The sequence below is a fragment of the Heptranchias perlo genome, chromosome 5, assembly GCF_035084215.1.
Source record: "Heptranchias perlo isolate sHepPer1 chromosome 5, sHepPer1.hap1, whole genome shotgun sequence".
NCBI classification, from domain to species: domain Eukaryota; kingdom Metazoa; phylum Chordata; class Chondrichthyes; order Hexanchiformes; family Hexanchidae; genus Heptranchias; species Heptranchias perlo.
The window spans coordinates 32,575,646-32,597,136 of NC_090329.1; the positions used below are offsets into that span (position 1 = coordinate 32,575,646).

A 21,491-nucleotide genomic window follows, 5' to 3' on the forward strand; every position below is an offset into this window, starting at 1 on the left:
TCTGTGGTACAGCTCTCCCAATTTTGGCACAAGTCCCCAGAAGTTGGTAAGGGGGACTTTGCAGGGTCGACTGGGCTTGGTTTGCCTTTGTCATGTCCGGTGCCTCGTGGTCCGTCCAGTTTTATTCTTATTATGACTTTTTGTAGCGAGATTGTAGGCCATTTCAGAGGACAGTTAGGAATGAACCACATTATAGCCCAGGAAGCCTGGTTGAGCCTTTTGCACGGGGGTGGAGCTATGTAAATGAGTTGGCAGAGGTGATATAAAATAAATGGTACAACTTTAACAGGGATACAGATACAGGGAGACCTGGGGATTCATGTGCACAAATCTGTGAAGGGGGAGGAAAAAGGCATAAGGGATTCTTGGCTTTCTAAACTGAGGTCTAGAGTACAAAAGCTAGGAAGTTGTGGTAAACCTTTATAAATCACTGGTTAGGCCCCAGCTAGAGTATTGTGTCCAATTCTGGGCACCACACATTAGGAAGGATGTCAAGGCCTTGGAGAGGATGCAGAGGATATTTACCAGAATGGTACCTGGGATGAGGGATTTCAGTTATCTGGAGAGAATAGAGAAGCTGGGATTCTTCTCCTTAGAGCAGAGAAGGTTAAGGGGGATTTAATAGAGGTGTTCAAAATAATGAGGGGTTTTGATAGAGGGAAACTATTTCCACTGGCAGGAGGGTCAGAAACCAGAGGAGACAGATTTAAGATAATTGGCAAAATTTCAGGGGGGAAATGAGGAGAATTTTTTTTATATAGCAAGTTGTTATGATCTGGAATGCACTGCCTGAAAGGGTGGTGGAAGCAGATTCAATAGTAATTTTCAAAAGGGAATTGGATATTTACTTGAAAACGAGAAATTTGCAGGGTTATGGGGAAGGAGGTGGGGATTGGAACCAATTGAATAGCTCTTTCAAAGAGACGGTACAGGCACGATGGGCCAAATGGCTGTATGACTCTTTGATTCAGAGTGTTTTGGTGGATGTACCTTGGAAGCGGTACAAACAATTGAGGAAATTCACGCATAGCGATGCTTCAATGTAAAACTGGCATAAATCTGTTATGCACAATTTCCACAGAGAAAGCTACGATTTGTAACATCTTGGTGGATGCAACCAATCAAGGTACGCTGGCTATCGATCACTCTGATGTGCCTTCTTTCATGCAATGACACTAAAAGCATGTTATACCGTGATTGGAGTGATCCAGAGGAAGCATCCAAAAATCAGGCAAACCCCCTTTTAGGGGAAACCCCTTTTAAGTGTGTAAATTGGGGTTCTGTTGCACTTCTGGCAAAGATACGATGGCGGAGCGAGAGCAGATTTGAGGAAATTCCCGGCCTTGAATTATTATTTAAATGAAACTCCCAGCTGTTTGAAGTGGGTGCTCGCTACGCTGCATGTCCCGCCCACAGGAAATTGCGCATGTCATAATTTACCTGATCAGGAAATTCAGGATATCTTATTTTATTTATAAGCATTATTATTTCTTTGAGGATCCCAAAGGTCTGATCTTTTTCTGTCTCAGTTGTGATTAACTTCATCTTCCAACCATATACTTATATCGCCATAATACTGTAAGCTTCAATATCCTCATCAGCTTTTTCATTGGGTTTGCTTTCTGGCCCATTGCTCTTGTATATGTAACACTCTAAGGTTCTATAGTCTGATCATTATTCTTTGTATTCATAAAGGACAATCATTGAAAGATTTCACAAATAGAGCAACTTGTGGTCTGCTTCAACACTATCACCATACGATAACTGATGGAATCTTTCACAAGCAAATTTAATGTTAAACAGTTCCTTTTCAATCTGTGCTGATTTCATCTCCATGTCAGTTATTAATGGTTACATATGTTCCCACCAATCATCATACGTTTGCTGTAGCACAGGCCCTAATCCATTCTGTAATGCATCAGCTGCAAATTTTATTAGTCTTTCAGAGTAGTAGAACTTCAGAACTGGCTCTTATATGAACAGTCCCTTTATGTTTTTCTATGCGATTCCAGCTCCATTTGGCAGTCTTTAACACTTTTGTAAAAGCTTTTTTTCTGAAAGACATGTATGAATTTAGCCAGGTAATTGGCCATTCCTAGGAGTCTTTGCACATCTTGCTTGTAAAGTGACATAGCTAAATTCAATAGTTTTGACTTTCATTTTTGTCACGCTTAACGTTTTCACCGTTGATGGTGTTATCAGCAATTACCAGCTCAATGATTCCAACATGCAAATTTGTCTTTATTACATTTCAATCTGACTCTTCTAAAAACTGCAAATAAATTCTGAAGGCTGTTGTCATGTTTGTCTTTGGATAAATCAACCAGTATGCCATCCATTAATGTGTGACACCTTTCATAAAGAATATCGAACATACGTAACTTAGAATTTCTTCATTCAATTTCAGTTGTCAAAAACTTAAGGATGCCTCTCAGTTACTGAGATATTTTACATCAGCAAACAATATTGTAATAAACAAGTTGTTAGCTTGAAATGCCCTCCTTTATCCTTGGCTCAGTTGGTAGTGCGCTTGCCTCTGGCTGAAAAAGTCATGGGTTCAAGCCCCACTCCAGAGTCTTGTGCGCATAATCTAGGTCAATACTTCATTGCAGTACTAGGGGAGTGCTGCACTGTTGGAGGTGCCGTCTTTCAGTTGAGACACTAAACCCAGGCCCCGTCTGCTTTCTCAGGTAGATGTAAATGATCCCATTGCGCTTTTTGAAGAAGAGCAGGGGAGTTCTCCGGTATCTTGGCCAATATTTAACTCTCAACCAATACCAAAAAACAGATTATCTGATCATTTATCTCATTGCTGTTTGTGTTCTCTTGCTGTGCACAATTTATCATTCTTTTTGTCAACAATTACCAATGAGTTTATGCATTCCATTGGTTCATTTATTTAGTTTAATCTTCCATTCTATCAGGTTATATTTTTATTTTTTCCCTGTAATGCAAATAGTACTTTCCTGTATGGGTGTATTACTGAGATAACTTGTTCATCCATCTTGATCTGGCACTCCCCTGGCAAACAACCCAATGCTTGAACTAGATTCTTGAATTCCTGTACAATTGTTTGCTACCCGACGTAATTTTAGTCCTTTATAACAAGTACATTTTTCTCCAGATTGAGTTTCTCACAAGCACGCAGACCTAAAATTGGTTTTGCATCTTTTGGCATCACTATAAATGGCAACTTGTATTTAGTGCCCCATTCGTGTTGTTGGCAACAAACATTCCTTTCACTGGTATGTCTGCTTTTGAGTGTGCTGTCAACTTTATTTCAGCCTACTGCAATTCTGGTTTAAGCTGTAATCATTTGTAATCTGGCTCAGCAATTACATTCCCTTGTACAGCTGCATCTGGTTTACATTGTATACCTGTTACATTCACTAATAACGGTAATACCCAATCGATGTCATTTTTGACTTTCAGCTACTACATTGACGTAAAATTTAAAACAGAAATAGACAGTTTTCTAGAAGTAAAGGGAATTAGGGGTTATGGGGAGCGGGCAGGAAATTGGACAAGAAGCTGAGTTCGGATCGGTCAAGGCCCTGTGGGTGGCGGAGCGGGCCCAGGGGCTGTGTGGCCGGGTCCTGCTCCTACTTCTTGTGTTCTTTGGATTTGAGGTTAGGATCAGATCAGCCATGATCTTATTGAATGGCGGAGCAGGCTCGAGGGGCCGATTGGCCTACTCCTGCTCCTATTTCTTATGTTCTTATCTTATGTAAAATTCCTGCAGTGACTTTTGTTCCATGACAGGAACTTGATTTTGCCTGTTCTATGAATTGCAAAATCTTGATTTGTGATTACTTTTGCCACCTTTAATGTGTCTCTGCGATGTTCCGTACTGTCCACTCAGTTTTTGTTTTCCTTCAGCTTTTATAAATTGTGTTTTAGATTTCTCATTTAATTGTTTCTTAATCTCTTTTTTTAAGTACTGTTGACCGGATAGCTCCATTTTCATTATTGCATAGCCCTTTGCCTTGTACTTTCATGGTTTCTGATGGTTTTCAATTCCTTATTTATGCATCTAATGTCAAATGTTGACCTGAAAACAGCTTTTCCCTGAGATAATTATCTGGCATTACACAAATTATCCTGTCCTTTTAAATGATTTTGTTAGTTCATCAAATTCATTTATCTTACAGTGACTCCTTAATTCGGTTACATTCCAATTAATGGTTTCTCCCATTTCTAGCTGTACCATTCATTCATCACATTATGTTTAGGATTGCAATATCTCCCAAAATATTCATATTGGGGCAGAAATTGCTCGCAGCATCGAACCAACAGTGCTCGCTGCTCCATAGATTTATATTAACCCATTAACTTAACGCTGTCTTTACTTCGGGCACTTCCTCTAATAGGAAGCTGGGAAGAGCCCAGCGTCAGTTCAAGTGAAGCTAGGACCCATGGGAGAAGCAAGAGAATCACTTTCTCCACTCGATCAAACAGATTGCAGCATTTTTGACAAGCTGCGATACTGTTTCTTCAGACTTCGAAAGTGAAAACCAGAAAGTGAAAGGTACAACAATAAAGTCATTGTTAAAACAGTTATAGACAGCGAAAAAAAGAGAGGGTAATATATAATCGAATTAAATAAAAGAAACAGAAGGGAAAAGTAAAAAAAATAATTTTTTAATTTTTTAATTTTTAAGAAACATATTTTTAATGACCAAAAACTATTAAAATAAGGAATAATGAGACTCCACATTTTTAAAGGTTCATTTTTAGTTGTTTGGCAGTCATTAAGACTTAGTTTAGTCCTGGTATTTTTAAGCGTACCTGTTTTGTGGCGATATTAGTTACTTTACCGCTGGGCAGATGAGCAAGTTGGCGCTCTTTCAATGATTTCACTGATTCCAACGTAATAGCCCTTTAATTCAAAGCTGTCATATCGCCAACGAACCAGGAGGAGCAAGTTTCGGATTTCCATGTCTCATTGCACATGTACGAACGCCGGAACTTGCTCCTGCATTTCACCACTAACAACGGAGAGTACTGTTGAGTTCACCATTATTTTGCAAGCAATTTCTGCCCCAATATATCCAGGACCAGATTCTTGTCTTCCTCAAAGTTGATAACATTATAAATATTTAGTGCTTCTCTTTTCAATAACATATTAAAAAATGGATGCTTTAAAACACTAATGTTTTTCTTCAGGTCCTAGATCTGTCCGAAAACAATTGAAAGCATCGTTCAAACCTTTTCCAATTTTCTGCAAGATTTCCAATCATCAAAAGTCTAAGTGAATGTTGCAACTTCTTTATTTTACTCTCTTATTTTTACTGCATGCGGCTAACCTTTTAATTTCACTTATTGTGATTCTTTACTCTCCCCGTTCCTCTCTCATTAGCCACTTTGACAACATCTCTGACACCAATCAAGTTCCTGTTTTGAACTTATTTCAGGTCTCCTTGCAATCAAAGATTGATGAAAAGGAATAATATGAAGGTTTGATAACAACATGACATACAGGAATTCTGTGCTAACTAGATTTAATGTACGGCTCCCTGTCTGGAGCAGGCTAGTTCAAACTGGTCAGGTAATTGTTATATTATCAGATGCTGATTGTTTAAGGGAATGTCTTTAACTGACATACTTAAACTGATAATGAGATATTCACACTGAAGTAGAGTTACCAGTTAAATTTTGGTCACACTTATTTTTAATTTGATCAAGCTGACTGCTTTTTGTTACTGGTGCCCTCTGGGAGAGAGCTCGGAGCAGTTCTGGTGGCACTGGACCTGGGTCAAAGCAGGACACTAAAGTGAAGAAACTCTATAATGCTCAAACTATCATTATACAGACTAAATGGCTGGTCAATGTGGTTTTCCCTTTCAAGTTCTTGTCAAGATACTGTTTTTGATGGTCATGAAAATACTTATTGTGCAACAACAATGGATTGAGTGAAGATTTCCTCTGGTCACTATATCTTAGTAACATTATAAACACCTATGAGGAAGGAATAGTTGATTTATTTGGGAGGGAGAGTCTATAATGTGTTGACTCTAAGAGAACTGAAGGAACGGTATTTCGAGCCAGATCCATTTTATTTCATTAGTAATCAAAGAAAACCATTTGGATGTCCAGAAATTCCAATGAATTCCCAAAATTGAGAATTTTAAATTGGAGATGTTGGGGGAATGGGAACCAATGCAGGTCAACAAGGATAGGGATAATGGGTTAGTGGAACTTGGTACACTATGGGATTTGGGCAGCAGAGTTTTGGATGGGTTGAAGTTTATGGAAGCCAGCCAGGAGAAATTGGAATAGTCGAGGCTGGAGGTGACAAAGGTATGGATGAGGGTTCAGCAACAGCTGGGCTGAGGCATTGATGGTACGGAGGTGGAAGTAGGTGGTCTTTATGTTGGAGAGGACATGGGGTTGGAAGTTCAGCTCGAAGTAAAATAAAATGCTGAGATGTGAAGAATCCGGTTCAGCCTGAGACAGTGGCCATGAAGGCAGATGGAATCACTGTCAAGGACACAGAGTTTGTGGTGGGGATTGAAGATGATGGCTTCAATCTTCCCAATAGGAGGAAATTGTGGCTCATCCAAGAGTGGATGTCGGAAAAACAGTTTGAAACCACAGAGACAATGGAGGGGTGGTAAGAGGGAGATGCGGAAAAGGTGGGCATGGATTTGGGAGGCGACAATACATTCAAGGAATTTATAGCTATAAAAGGCCTCAGCAGAACTCATGCCAGCTGAAAACTAGTGAGTTCCTAAACCTTTCCTAGAGGGGTCCAATTGCCTTATGCCTGGAGACAAAATGGCTCCTTCTGCCCGAAAGAGTTTGAGTGCACCTCAGCTGGAGCAGCTGTGGGCCAACCATGGTGGTAGAAAGTCATTCTACTCTGATATTCTTCCACTGATGGAGTGTCTCAGCAGAATTTTTGGCCCAATGTGCAAGAACTCTTCTTATATGGAGCTGCATGAATATTTAGTTAAGAACATGATTGAAGGTTATAAGGATATGTAGGGACATAGAGACTGACTGCATTCAAATTAAATTAAATAGATGGGCTAACAAATTTAAATCAATGCTAGGTAATGTACATTGCAGTAGGAAATATGAAACACAGGCCAATGTGTACATATTAGCAAAGGTGAAAAAGTTTGAAAGTAAGTATGTGACCATTCAATAAAATTACCTAATCTATTGGCAAGGTCTAGTTGAGTACCAGGATCATTTCAAAGCATTTGCATATTGAAACTTGTATAATTCACCAATCCTAATCCATAGAATTGGTGATGATACATTCTATTATTGACCCTGTCTACATGAAGTTAGGAGAGAGAATGACCTTTGAAGCAGTTATACTGGGTGCTTCAGTCACCAATGTATGATTGATCCAATGAGTCTCAAGTTGGCTGCGTAGCATAACAATTTTGCTCCTTGCTCTATTTTGGGTCAGTAACGTTATTACTATACCAAGACCCTGGAATGGGAATTCACTCTTGCATTGCTGCCAAATAACACTCCAGTAAAGTGCACAATTTTTCATTCATGAATCTTGTAAATTCTCTAACTTTTAACCTTATAGTATGCATCAGTCATCCGATATCTTCATCCTCCCTCCCTTTGTTTTACAAATGTTCTTATCCCCCATCATTGATTTAGAAATTCTTCTTGCATGTCCGGCTTCAGATACATTGGTCTACATTTTATTCGTCCTACACCAGCAGAGTCGGTAGCACTTCTGCCCAATGCAGAAAATCCTATTTTCACAAAAGTGATTTTCAATTGGAAAATGTTAGATCAAATTTTATCAATACTTATCTATAGAAATGTTATTTATTTAAATTGTGTATACATGTTATGTTGATTATGCAATTTTTAAAAAATGATCTAATTAAGCATATCATTGATTAAGACAAGGTTTATGCAGGACTGAAAGGATTTTTTTCTCTATATAAATTATTTCAGTATAATTTAGAGAATTTACATCGAGTTACATCGAAACTACAGCACAGAAACAGGCCATTCGGCCCATCTGGTCGATGCCGGCATTTCTGCTCCACGCTAACCTTCTCCCTGCCCACTTCATCGAACCCTATCAGCATACCTTTCTATTCCTTTCTCCCTCATGTGCTTATCTAGCTTCCCCTTAAATGCATCTGTGCTATTTGCCTCAACTGCTCCTTGTGGTCGCACGTTCCACATTCTAACCACTCTTTGGGTAAAGAAGTTTCTCCTGAATTCCCTATTGGATTTATTAGCGACTATTTTATATTTATGACCTCTAGTTTTGGACTCTGCCGCAAGTGGAAACATCTTCTCTACATCTACCCTATCAAACCCTTTCATTATCTTAAAGACCTTTATCAGGTCACCCCTCAACTTTTTCTTTTCCAGGGAGACGAGCTCCAGCCCACACAGCCTTTCCTGATAAGTATATCTTCTCAGATCTGATATCATCCTTGTGAATCTTTTTAGCACCTTCTCCAATGCATCTATATCCTCTCTATAGTATGGAGACTAGAACTGTGCACAGTACTCCAAGTGTGGTTTAACCAAGGTTCGATACAAGTTTAACATAACTTTTCTGCTTTTCAATTCTATCCCTCTAGAAATGAACCCCAGTGCTTGATTTGCCTTTTTTATGGCCTTATTAACCTGTGTCGCTACTTTTAGTAATTTTGTATCTGTACCCCTAGATCCCTTTGCTTCGCTATCCCATTTAGATTCTTACTATCCAAGCAGTCTGTGGCCTCCTTATTCTTCCTACCAAAATGCACCATCTCACACTTATCAATGTCAAAATTCATTTGCCAATTACATGGCCATTCTGCAAGTTTATTAATGTCCTCTTGCAACTTGACGCACTCTTCCTTTGCATTAACTATACCCCTCAATCTGGTGTCATCTGCAAATTTTGAAATTGTACTTCCGATTCCCGAATCCAAATCATTAATGTAAATTGTGAACAACAGTGGTCCCAGCACCAATTCCTGTGGAAAACCACTTCCCACCTTTTGGTACCCTTACATCCTATTCTCTGTTTTCTGTTTTGTAGCCAACTTGCTATCTATTCTGCTATGGGTCCCCTGACTCCACATGCTCTGACCTAAGTCATGAGTCTGCTATGTCGTACCTTATCAAAGGCCTTTTGAAAATCCAAATGTATTACATCTATTACATTACCCTTGTCTACTGTTTTTGTTACTTCTTCAAAGAATTCAACAAGGTTGGTCAAGCATGACCTTCCCTTTTGAAATCCATGCTGACTATTCTTTATTATATTTTTAATCTCTAGATGTCTTTCTATTACATCTTTGAGTAAAGATTCCATTATCTTTCCTACCACTGACGTTAAGCTAACTGGTTTATAGTTCCCTGGACTTGTTCTATCTCCCTTTTTAAATGTAGGAATAATATTAGCTGTCCGCCAGTCCTATGGCACTATTCCCTTTTCTAGTGAATTTTTTATATATATGTAATAGTGCCTCTGCTATCTCCTTCCTAACTTTTTTTAGTATTTGCGGATGCAATCCATCCAAAGGTTTTATCCTCTCTAAGTCTGATTAGTTTATCAATTATCTCCCCCTTTCTATCTTAAATGTTTTAATGACTTCTTTGATTTCTTCTTCTAATGTCATGCCCACCTTTTTAGTTTCCCTGGTAATTTGTGGTGAGGTTGTATCTTTGCAATGGAATAAAGTTGTGATTGAAATTAATATGGGACAATTCTGTTGTACTATTATAAAAATGTTATAATAACCAAATTGAATCCAAATTTTAAATGGCCCACATAAGGCAAGTTCCAGTTTCATTCACAGAATATCCATCTTTAGCACATTTATGGTTTGTGTTAAATTTTTTAAAAAACCCAGCAGAGTCAGTCTCAGAGGGAGAAAGGTTATCTGTGCAGAATGCATGTTGCTGGCTCCCCCACCATAGACAGAGTTATATGAGGCATAGTGTTTTTCCTTCATGTATTATGACATGAATAATCAATAAACAACTGTCCTGATGTGACTGGACTTTAATACCTGGGGACAATAACAGTATAGATGTGGCAGACATTCTCTTATAATGGATGCCTTGTCTACCAGTGTCATCCAGGTGTGAGTATGAATAAAACATTAGTATGTTTGATTAATGCATTGTTACAAAATACCCATTTAATGTTTCTGAATATCACCTTTTCAATTTGCAGCATTTCTTTTTGAGGGTCTGTTGGATCACGTTGAATAGCTGTCATTCTTTCACTCTTTTGGAACTGATTACTTTTTGCTGCAGTAATTATTTTACCAATGATCGTGCATCTAAATCAGCCAGAGGACAGCATAAAGATGTAGTGGAAATTAAATAATGCTCGTACCAAAGATTTGTAGACAAGCCTTCCATTGGAATTTTTTTCTTTCTTTGTTTTGATTTCCAACCCTGAATAACAACCAATGTATTTGTATTCCTTATAAGGCAATCTAGTCTTTACTCTTATAGTGCTGCTTTTTATGAGTTGTTTTTTAAATTTTGATAATATGGTTATTGAATTCCATCCATATTTTTAAAAATGCTGCATAATTGTCAAAGGTTATTTAACTGAGGAGAGCAGTTCCAACAGGAATTTATCTGAAGTAGTTTGTTTTTATTTTTGCTTGCTTCTATTGTTTTTCTTTCTCTGGGTCTAGCAGGCACATGCACCATACCCAGACTCAAAGGGTGGGCAGCCAACCTTCTCTCAGGACTTTGCCAAAAATTGCTCTACATTTGGCTACCTGAAGATGCCCAAGAGGGATCCAGATTGATTTACTGCTTGTATTTGCAGAGAAGCACCTGGTATCCACTTAGCACTGCTTTGTTATGGCTCGACAGAGATCAAAGGAGATAGATTATATCTATCGGGTGGCCAATTGGCGGTGCGCTCTGGCCAGCCTATAGTGTTTGCGGGTGGCTCAGTCCAGTTCGACGCCCGGGCCTCATTAGCATGCCATCGGCAGGCTGTGGGCACCGCTGCAGCTCGCCAGCTCCAGGCCAACTTAGTATTGGGCTGACTGGGCCAGCAGCAAGCTAGGTCCGGAGAGGGGGGGAACGGGACCCTGGAGCATCAGCTGACCACATTATTCTTGTGGAGCTCAGAGAAGCCCGCCTCCTGACCCCACAAAAAAAATGTTAAACCTACCATTGTTGATCATCTTCTGCTGTATGGCAGCTTAAAACTAGGCAGTTATCTCCCAAAATGGCAATCGGGGTCCAGTGTAGGTCAAATGACCCTTATTCGCATGTTAAAAGAGCCAGCCGCCTGAAACAGGCGGCGATCCCTCCTCCCAGCGGTAGGCCCCTTTTAGGATGGTGCCGGCCAGATTAAGAGCGTGAATGGAGCGGTGAGCTTTTCCCTGTGACTTTCGGGGCACTGTTGCCTTGTTCCCACCCGGCAGAGTCAGGGAAAATCCCCCCACAGGAATTTAACCATGGAGCATTCTGAACACAAACCCATTTCCTATCATATTGCACTGGAATGCTAATGAGTAGCCTTATTGCAATCCCAAAAATAAGGAAATAGGTGGGAAGGGTTGACGAATACATTAAAAAATCTAGAAACATGTCCACAGTGAAGAAATGTATATGTTTTTGACTTCATTTTTGCATATTCCAACTGACAAAAGTCCGCAAACTGCATTAATAACTTAATTTCTTGGTCCAGCTTACTTTAGATATTCGATTCACAAATGATTCAAAATGATATGTTAATTATTTGTACCAGTCCTGACATATGTCTTAGTAAAGAGTAACAAGCAGAACATGTTTCCTCTTAAGTCATGTATATATATTGTCTTTCTTATAATGCTACTAAATTTAGTGTTTGTACGATTTTTTAAAGCACAGAACTGTTACACTTCGCAGACAGCCTGTTGGTGGAATGGGTCTAAGTATTAAGGTAAGTGCCGTTCTCCTTGTCCTAATTTTTTACAATAATAGCAAACTGACAAAGTGTGTCGTGGTTTCTCATTGTTTTCTCTGTTTTTTTAGGGAGGTGCTGAACACAGCGTACCGGTTGTCATATCAAAAATCTTCAAAGATCAAGCAGGTAAACTGGGTAACTTCTCGTGAAAGTAACATTTTATTCTTGTGCTCTTTAAAAAAAATGATTTTGTCTGTGTAATTGAGTTTGTGTGTGCGAGAAAGAGAGAGATAAAATGGGATCTAATCCTGTTGAGACTCAATGAATGAAGAATAGTTCACGTGATCAGGAAATCAAGATTCAAAGCACTGCTGTAGTGATGAGAACCATTCTCCATCACGGTTCAAGAAATCGAGAGATGGCCTCTAACTTCATTGACTCACCGATACATCATTTAGAGTTTTGTTCTGAAGTATTATTCCCCAATAATAGAAGCTCCAAGGATCGCATTAGCCATTTGTTCTTAATCCCTTTGTCATGGTGCCAATCAAAACAAATTTTTATCATTCCCAAAGCAGTAAAGTAAATCCCTTTTTATAAACAGCTTGGATGTCCCACAATATCTGATAAACACATTGTTTTTGTCTCCCATCTAATAATCTCCCATTTATAATCAGCTTTCAAAAGGAGTGTTCCAAATGTTGAGTTGCCACTGATGACGTTACAATAAAAAATGTGTTCTGAAATGTCTTTTAATAAATAGTGCTTTTTAAAAAAAAAATCTGAACCTTGCTATATTTTCAGGAGCTGCTTCAGTAGCACTCACAAGGTTAATGTAATCTACTCCACTAGGCCATGTATACCTAATTAAATGTTTGTGCTACATAAAATATCAGAAATAATAATTAGAATAACTCATTTATTGGTATGGAGGCATTATAATAAGGGAGATTTTGTTAAAGATGTCCAATATGCATATGAAATAGGCTGCCTGCCACAAAATTTCAGCTTTAAAAGACTAATCCATTTATTGTTCAGCTCAACATGTCAGTTTAATACCTCATTAATCACCATTTTTTCGAGTATATCATCAGCAGCAATGCTCATCCAAGCTGTTGCTCTGAAAAGGATACATTGCCAAGTCTCTCTTTGGCATATAACATCACTCCAGCCAACTTGTGTTTATCCAATGTAACTGACCTTATGCTCACTGAAAATAGTCTATTAGCAGAAAGGTAAAATGTGTTTTTCATTTATTTTTTTCATACCTCTTATACGGACAAAAGCTGTAAGAAATCAGTGAGATATTCTGGAGGGGTGTTCCATAATGATCTTAAGAGGCCATTATTATCTAGATGTTTTGAAAATACAATTGTCTCTATGATTGTTCTTCATCCAGGTTAATAAGAACAGTTCTGAATTTAGACTCACTCTTTTCCCAATTCCAAAAGTGTTATGTATATACTCCATGTATAAATTGATTACAGTGTACTACGTACAATCACTGTTGATTGCAGTGACAGTTTCACTAACTCAGCTATGCACATTGATATGATTTGAATAGAGTAGGCATTTTATACACATTATGCATTATACCCCTGTTCACTATTTATCTGCCCACCAAACATTTATGGCCTGTGATGACCTTCATGTGCAATGAAATACTTCAAAATGAAGTGACTGTTGTTATGTAGTCAAACACAGCAATCAATTTGCATGCAGCAAAGTTCCTAATGCAACAGTTGGATAAATGATCAGTTAATCTGTTTTTGGTGATACTGATCAAAGAACGAGTAATAGTAAAAACACCAGCAGAATTCCCTGATGTTCAATAAGTGCAAAAGAGATCTTTGACATCCACCTGAACCACAGGAATAGGCAGACAGGGCTATGGTTTGATATTCAGGGGCCCACTTTCCTGCACTTTACATCCAGGGAATGTTTATTCCCCAGGCCCAAAGCTCAAGAAAAGGGGGCAGAGATTCGTGATGCCAAGTCTCCGCCACCTTTATGTTGCCCCAAGATTTCCAAGGATTTTCCCATGAGGGGGATGAGTGCTTGCATATACAATAGGCACAAGATAAGGCTGGCCATGATAATCAAATGGGAGGAGGCACTGACAACCCTCCTACCTTAGTTTCCTTGCCCAGTTGGAGGATGACCAGATGAAATGGGCCTTAGGACCTACACCCAGCCCCTCACTGATTGAAGGCAGCTTGGACCCAAGGTAAGCCCCTTTTCTCTTCCAGGGGGAGGAATCGGTGCTTCTGGCTGATGTATTCCTGCTCCTGGTTCCCAGGGGCAAAGCCCTGTCACAGGCATAAGCCTACGTTGGGGACACATTGGGGGTAGAATGATAATCTGCATCTTAAAATACAGAGGTCATTGCCGATGGTGCACATTTCAGGTTTGTTCCAAGTGCCTGGCACACAGGTGCATGGGAATGGAAAAGTAAGTCAACACCTTTGACAGTGCAGCAGTTCCTCTGTACTCCACCAGAGTATCTGCCTAGTATTGATCTGCTCATGTCCTGAAGTGGGACTTGAACCTACAACCTTATTAGTTAAAAGCAAGAATGCTAGTAACTAAGCTAAGCTGACAAATGTTGGTTTGAAGAGTATAAAACATGTACTGTTTCTGTCATATGACAGAAAACTTTAGCAGTGACAAATTTTAAGAGATGAAGAATTCACTATGAATTATCTTGAACTCTGATGATAAAACTCATACTATGAAACCTCTGTAAAGGTGAATTGTATGAAATCAAACTGTGCTAAGGACTATATCAAGGGCGGTAATATAATGCAGGGGTTCATGATGAGATCTCTAAACTGTTTCTGAAGAATGATATCATTATGACCTCAGAAGAATGTTACAGTAATTTATATACTCCCAAGAGTTTACTACTGCTAAATCTCACATACCTACTTTCTATCTGTTACATATTGCCTACCATCTTCTTGTGTATTCTAGGATTTAAAATGTTAAGCAATAATAACCATATACATAGGTGAAGGAACATATAATCATAATGATACTCATTTATGCTTTTAGGCAAAAATGGAAAAACTGTAGCATTTGCTCTTCGAAACACAGTAAAATTTTAGGTAATATTAATGGAATTTGCTTATTCACCCACTCTAAATCAATGGTCTGATAATACATTGTGCATTACATGACATAAGGTTATTCCCAACTCATCATGAGCAACATCATAAAGATCTACTAGTAATATATTAAAAGCCTTGCACATAGCACATACTAACATAGATTCCCTGTAGCACTTTTGTATAACACTTCCTATTCTGTAGCATTTCTGTATCACTCTTAATCATAGGCAAATTTGTTCTAACAAAGGTAAATTTATTCAACGACACTTGAGTGGGTCATTCTCCCCACAATTAACTCCTTCTAACCTTTACTTCCATTTTCAAAGAGCTGCAGAAAGCCACTGAGAAGTAAATTAAAACAAATTAAAAATTAAGGTATAAATGTAGTAAAGCTTAATTTTTTTGAAACAAAGGTTCTTGTAATTAGGATAATTTATGTATTCCACCTTTAGCAATCAATTCTCTTTCCAGCAGATACAAAGCTACCTTAAAATGCTGTGTGTTTCAATCCCTCCCTCCCAGTACATGTTGGTGCCAAAATGTCCACAAATTCTTAATTAACCTTACAATCAAACAAAATTAGGGCTCTCATCTGTGAAAAAGTGCAGAGCAATTTTGCCTTCTAGTCTTAAAGGGACATATATGTACATTCTAGTTGATATGGTATAACTTTCCTCTTCTTATAAAACAGGATATCCTCTCACTGTTATTCCCATTTAGATGTGTAGTGTTTAGCACACATTTGTTGGTCACACATCAGGCATTTCACTTGATATGCAATGTATGCATCACAATTTTCTATACATAAAACTGAAGCACACCATAGCTGGACAGGTAGGGAGTGTACCAATCATCAAGGAGCAAGTAAGAAAAAACCCTACCAATTATAAAGTTCAAAACACTATGGGCAGAACTTCCATCTTCAGCAGGAGTGTAAAATAGGTGATATTGGGTCAGCCGTCAGTTACACACCCCGCCCGAATTTCCTTTATTGACTTCAATGTTGCAAATTTTACACCCCTGCCAAAGTTGAAAGTTCCGGTCTATAAATCAAAATGGCCACTCAGTGATCGCTACCAATAAAAAATAGGGAGAAGGTGAGCCAATGGAATTGCTTAAAATATTTTTTTGAAAATCCTTTTGGCTTCCAACTTGAATTCTGCACTAGGCTGAAAATGTACTACTCAAAATAAGGTTTGTAACATAATAAAAATATTTTCAAAATCAAAAATTACAAGAAAATAATCAAAATTACTTTTATAATAATATTTCCAGTGTTTGAAATGCCTGTAACAGTCAAAGGTTTATGTGAGAAGCCTCGGTCTGAACTTTTTTGGGCTTCACAGAGACATAATTTTCTGATAAAGAGATTCATCAAGTGGCAGGCTATAATCCTGGCATGTATTTATGGCTAACACTCACGTTTTAATGATTGACAGGAAGATATCACAAAGCAAGTCAGTATTGGCTGTTTGTAAGCTTTATCCTCATCTACACTCTGACATATCGATGGAAAATTACCGCAGTTGAAAACTGCAAAGAAGCCATTATTAGACACTTCTCTTTCCCTTACTCTTCTTTTTGCTTCTTTCTCTGTCCTTTTTAGCTTCTCTATTTCTTTGTCTTCTTTTCTTTCTAGTGGGTAGCATGGCATGGTGAGCCAGGGAAAGGAAGCACCAATTTGGAGTTGAGGCTGTGGACAAAATATGACCCTCAGTGGCTCCCTTCACATTCCTTTCCCCACCCCCTCACTTCCAATTTTACCCCCATTTCTTCCACTTTGAACAACCCATTCAACCCTTGTACTCTTCCCGCCCCCTTGCTCTGCTGTCATATATCTCACCATTAACTCTCCATCCACCGCCCCATTCTCACTTGCTACCCACAAGTGCAGGTGGCCAGAGGCCCCCTCACCTTCAACTTATTTATCAGTTCCTCCAAGCCTTCCTTCCTATTGTTTCCCTCAAAATTCAATGCACCTGATTGTTAAAACAAAACAAATTCAAATGAGAAAAGGCACTGCCTGTTTCTCTCTCTCTTTATTTCTTTCTCTCTATCACGGATGTTAGGAATTAGAATCACTGGCCTAAATTTTAGGGTGGGTTGGGGGTGGGGGGGGGGCAGTAAAAATTACAAAAGTTTGGAGTGGGAACAAATCCCGGCTCCAAACCGATGAATGACGCGTTTCACCCAGACGGAGCTGTGTGTGTGCGGGTTTCAGAAACGCAGAAGTCCCGCCGGCTGATGAGATTTAAAGGGGCAATTAAGATAGTTGAAGTCGTTAACTCAATTAAATTTTTGTGGATTGAGGCAGACAAACAATTTTAACTCGACCTGAAACACGCCATGGAAATGGAGGCAAGTTCCAGCTGGAAGCCATTTGGACCTTTAAACCAGTGATTGACATAAGTGAATAAAAGGTGAGTTTTTGCAGCAGGGCAATCAGTTCTCTCAGATAAATCTTTGGCTGGGAGTTCTTTGTGTTTAGACTGAGATTTCTTTTTTCACACTCAGAATTCTTGTGTTCACACATATTTACCTACATTTTGGACCCCCTCAAATTGACACCATCAGGATGGGGGGCGCAATGGATGTATTCAAAAGTTCATCTCAGGAGGAGGCACATCAACATCAGCGGCAGGTATGGCATGGGAGTTGCAGCTCCACAACACAGAGATGCACCACAAGGACCTGCAGAAGAGCAGACAGAGGGAGAATGGACGGGCCGACATCGCAGGGGGCACTACCCTTGTGACAGGGTCAACAGGCGGAGGCTGAGCATCCTGAACCTCTCTGAGGAGCAGTGGCTACGAAGGGTCAGATTGAGTTGCCAGATGGTCACAGACATCCGCAGGCTCCTTCATGCAGAGCTGCTCCATGCTGGCCCTGGTGGACATGCATTGCCAGTCGCAGTTAAAGTCACCATTGCCCTCAATTGCTTCACCTCTGGATCTTTCCAGGCCGCCAACGGTGACATCGCCAGGGTCTCTCAGTCGTCAGCAGTAAGTGTATTCGACAAGTCATGGATGGCTTGTTTGCCAGGGCATCCGACTACGTCAACTTCCCCATCAATGACATCAGCCAGACTGAGAGGGCAGTGGGTTTCCACTCTCTGGCTGGCTTCCTACGGGTACAGGGCCCAATTGATTGCACACATGTAGTAATCCGAGGATCTGTACATGAGCTAGAACTGTTCATCAACCGAAAAGGATATCACTCCATCAATGCACAGCTGGTCTGCGATCACTGGAAGAGCTTTCTGCAGGTGTGCGCCAAATTCCCTGACAGCTGCCATGATTCCTTCATTCTGCGCAAATCCCAGCCCTCTTCCACGCTCAAAACAGACTTAAGGGCTGGCTGCTTGGAGACAAGTGATGCCCCCTGCAGATGTGGCTCATGACACCTCTGAAAAACCCCACCAACGAAGCACAGTAGCGGTACAACAACAGTCACATCACCACCAGGTCTGTCATTGAACAAGCCATAGGAATGCTGAAGATGTGGTTCAGGTGCCTGGATCGATCTGGGGGTTCCCTTCAGTACTAACCAGGGAGGGTGCGTAGAATAATAGTTATGTGTTGCGTCCTGCACAACATCGCTCAACAGAGAGGGTTATTGGTGGATGAGGTCCCCTGTGCTCAAGAAGCAGCCGCACCTGCTATCAACATTGAAGAAGAAGATGAGGAGGAGGAGGAGGACGATGGGCGAACCATCGGCAGAGCAGCGTCTCACCTGACTGCTTGTGATGCCAGAGAGTCACTCATACTTGATAGATTTTCATCGGGAGATCTACAAAGTGACGATAGTCAAGTACTCAGACCACCTGGAATGACCACCAACTTTAGCGCCACCAACCACCCCCCCCCCAGGTTGCACAAAACAGTCCTATAACCACACGTACACCCACTGTAAACGCACCCAATGGTGGCATCAAGTGTTGCTGTTCATGATGAAGCACATGAAGGGGCGCTTTCACAAAAGGGACTCAAGAATGGACAAGACGGGGCAGTGGTGGTGAGAATCATAACATTTAATGTGAATTTAACAAAAACAAATAGAAATAAAAAACATGACAGTCTGTCAGACACCCGTGTGCATTTCCTTCGTGATTACAAAACCTTCGACTTCCTCTTCCTACAGCTTCTACATGGTGCATCCCCTGTGGCTGCAGCAGAGATAGTGGCAGGTTGCTCAGATTCATGCCCGGACTGCTGAGAGGCTTTCGGCCTACGCCCTCTGAGTTTCAGAGCCCGTGAGGGCCCCTCCAAAGACTGCTCCGACTCGACCATCTGGAGAAGAGGCAGGATTGCTGGTACCGGTTGAGGGGGGGCAACGGGTGAGACGTGGGAGTGCTTTGAGTGGCGTCCCCACTTCCATGTCCCCTTTCACCATCATCCTTCTCCTGGGCCAGGGCCACATCACTCCGACCACTCTCCTGGACAACAGCTTGGAGCAAATCTGTGAGGCGTTCTAAGGCCACAGCTGAAGTATCTGCCCGTTTAAGGTGGCAGACATGTTGGCATCCAGAGTCCCCACAGCTATTATCAGGGCCTAAATGGAGCCATGTTTGTGAGCCGTGCTTGAAGCTCAATGGAGGCTGCCATTCTCTCCATCGCAGACGTTCCTGCACTTACCTGCGCCACCAGTCCACTAATGCTGGAGGTGGACTCCTCCAGCCTCTGCATCAATGTGGAGACTGAGCGTGGCAAGGCTTCCAGTACGTTGCAAAGGTGCATCTGTACCTCTATCATTCTCCTTTTAAAGGATGGCCCCCGGGGTTCAGCATCTGTGTCCAGCTGAGCAGAGCCTGGAGAGGAGTGTGCCCACTGACACAGACTCTCTACTGCTGCCCCTGCCAGCAGTGACTGCTCATGCTCACTTGTGTGTGGTGACTCATCAGGTGACAACCCAACTACCTCTCTAATAAGACCCACCGAGGTGTGAGTATCTGCGCTGGTTCATGGCTCGCTAAGATGTGACGGTGCGCCCTCAGAGACAGGGAGCTCCTCTGAGGAATCACCCTCGTCCACATCTTCAGTCCATGACACCCCTGGAAGAGAACATAATTAAGAAGTAATGTTGCGATGAGCATACCGAGTTGTGCAACAGGTCAATTGTTGATAACAGCAATCCATGTTGTGTGTGAGGGATGTTAAAGTTCTGTCACCAGTCTCGGCTTCCCATACGGCCAGGCACTCCACCGTATGACTTATCTCCTCTGTGAGGGCCACGATTTGTGGAGGCCCCCCTCCAGTCCTCGCTCTCTCCTTTGCATTTTGCACTCTCTCCTCCTGCAAGGGGAATAAGTACAGACATGAGAGTGAATGTGGATGAAGTGGTCACCCCAAGGATGCATTGCTTTGGGTCAGGCTCACAATGAAGCAGATACATTAGAGGGTGACTATCAGACAGATTGATCGCATTACATCAGGGTTGGGATGAGTGGGAGAGGTGGGTGCACAAATGGGGGGGGGGTGAAGAAATGCACAGGAAGTGAAGGGAACTTGACACTGAGTCTTAAGTGGGTGTGAGGAGTGATGTGATGGAATAGGCTTCACAGGGCAGTGTGAGGGAGGGGGGGAGGCAGGTGATGTTCACCACAGAATAAAGGTGAATCAGTTTTCCTAACCTGGTTAGGTCATTAAATCACTTCCTGCATTGCAGTCATAACCGGGACACCGTGCTCCCGCTGCTTACCTGGTCTGCCACCTCCAGCCACGCCTTCTTGGTGACAGAACCTGGTTTCTTCCTCCTGTCTGTTGGGTATAGCACCTCCCTCCTGTTTCTGACAGTGCCCAGTGACGTCTCCAGGGCGGCATCTGAGAACCTGGGTGCAGACTTTGCTCCAGGACGCTCCATACTCCTTTTTCCTTCAAAATGCATTGTTGCAGTGGCCCTTTAAATAGTGGGCTTTAAACACATCATGCGAGTGTGCAGTCCGTCTGCTGCGCAGCTTGAGGACGCAAAACCCGAAAGTTCAGTTAAGCGGTTTCAATTGAGTCGCGATTGCTCAGAACACGCACAAAAATTTTTTCCAGATTTTCCACCCACTTATTGACACCCCCATCGCCGCTGAGATCCCACCTCATTGTTAAAATTTAGACCACTATCTCACTGCTGTAAATAATTTTCATTTACATTTTATAACAAAGCATAAATGAGATCATTTGTTGGCTTCAAAATGTGATAAAATTGAACTGTTAGAATAAAGGAAGACTCTGGTGGTAAAATTTAATTTCAGCAGTGGCGTAAAATGGGCAGTAGTAGATCTGCCACCCATTTTACGCCCCACTCGGTCTGTGACTTCAATGGAAAGGAAAATTGGGCGGGCTATATGAAGGGCAGCCCATCCACGATCGATTTCTTGTGCCACCGCTGAAGATGAATTTCACCCCCTATCTCCCTCTCCATCTATCTATCTATCTATCTATCTTGCTGTCTGTCTGTCTCTGCTCATTCTCTCAGTCTGCCTCTCTTGTTCTAAATTGGATAGCCAGGTGGTGAAGGATAGAACACGAGAGCCTGGT

General features: G+C 41.1%; 1 protein-coding gene across 1 annotated transcript in view; it reads left to right on the top strand.

The window, feature by feature from the left end:
* Nucleotides 1–21,491, top strand: part of sntg2 (syntrophin, gamma 2) — a 283,588-nt gene that overhangs the window by 38,739 nt on the left and 223,358 nt on the right. The window contains exons 3-4 of the mRNA XM_067985257.1: nt 11,834–11,890; nt 11,983–12,040. Of these exons, the coding sequence (XP_067841358.1) occupies nt 11,834–11,890; nt 11,983–12,040 (115 nt within the window). The remainder of the gene's footprint in view (nt 1–11,833; nt 11,891–11,982; nt 12,041–21,491) is intronic.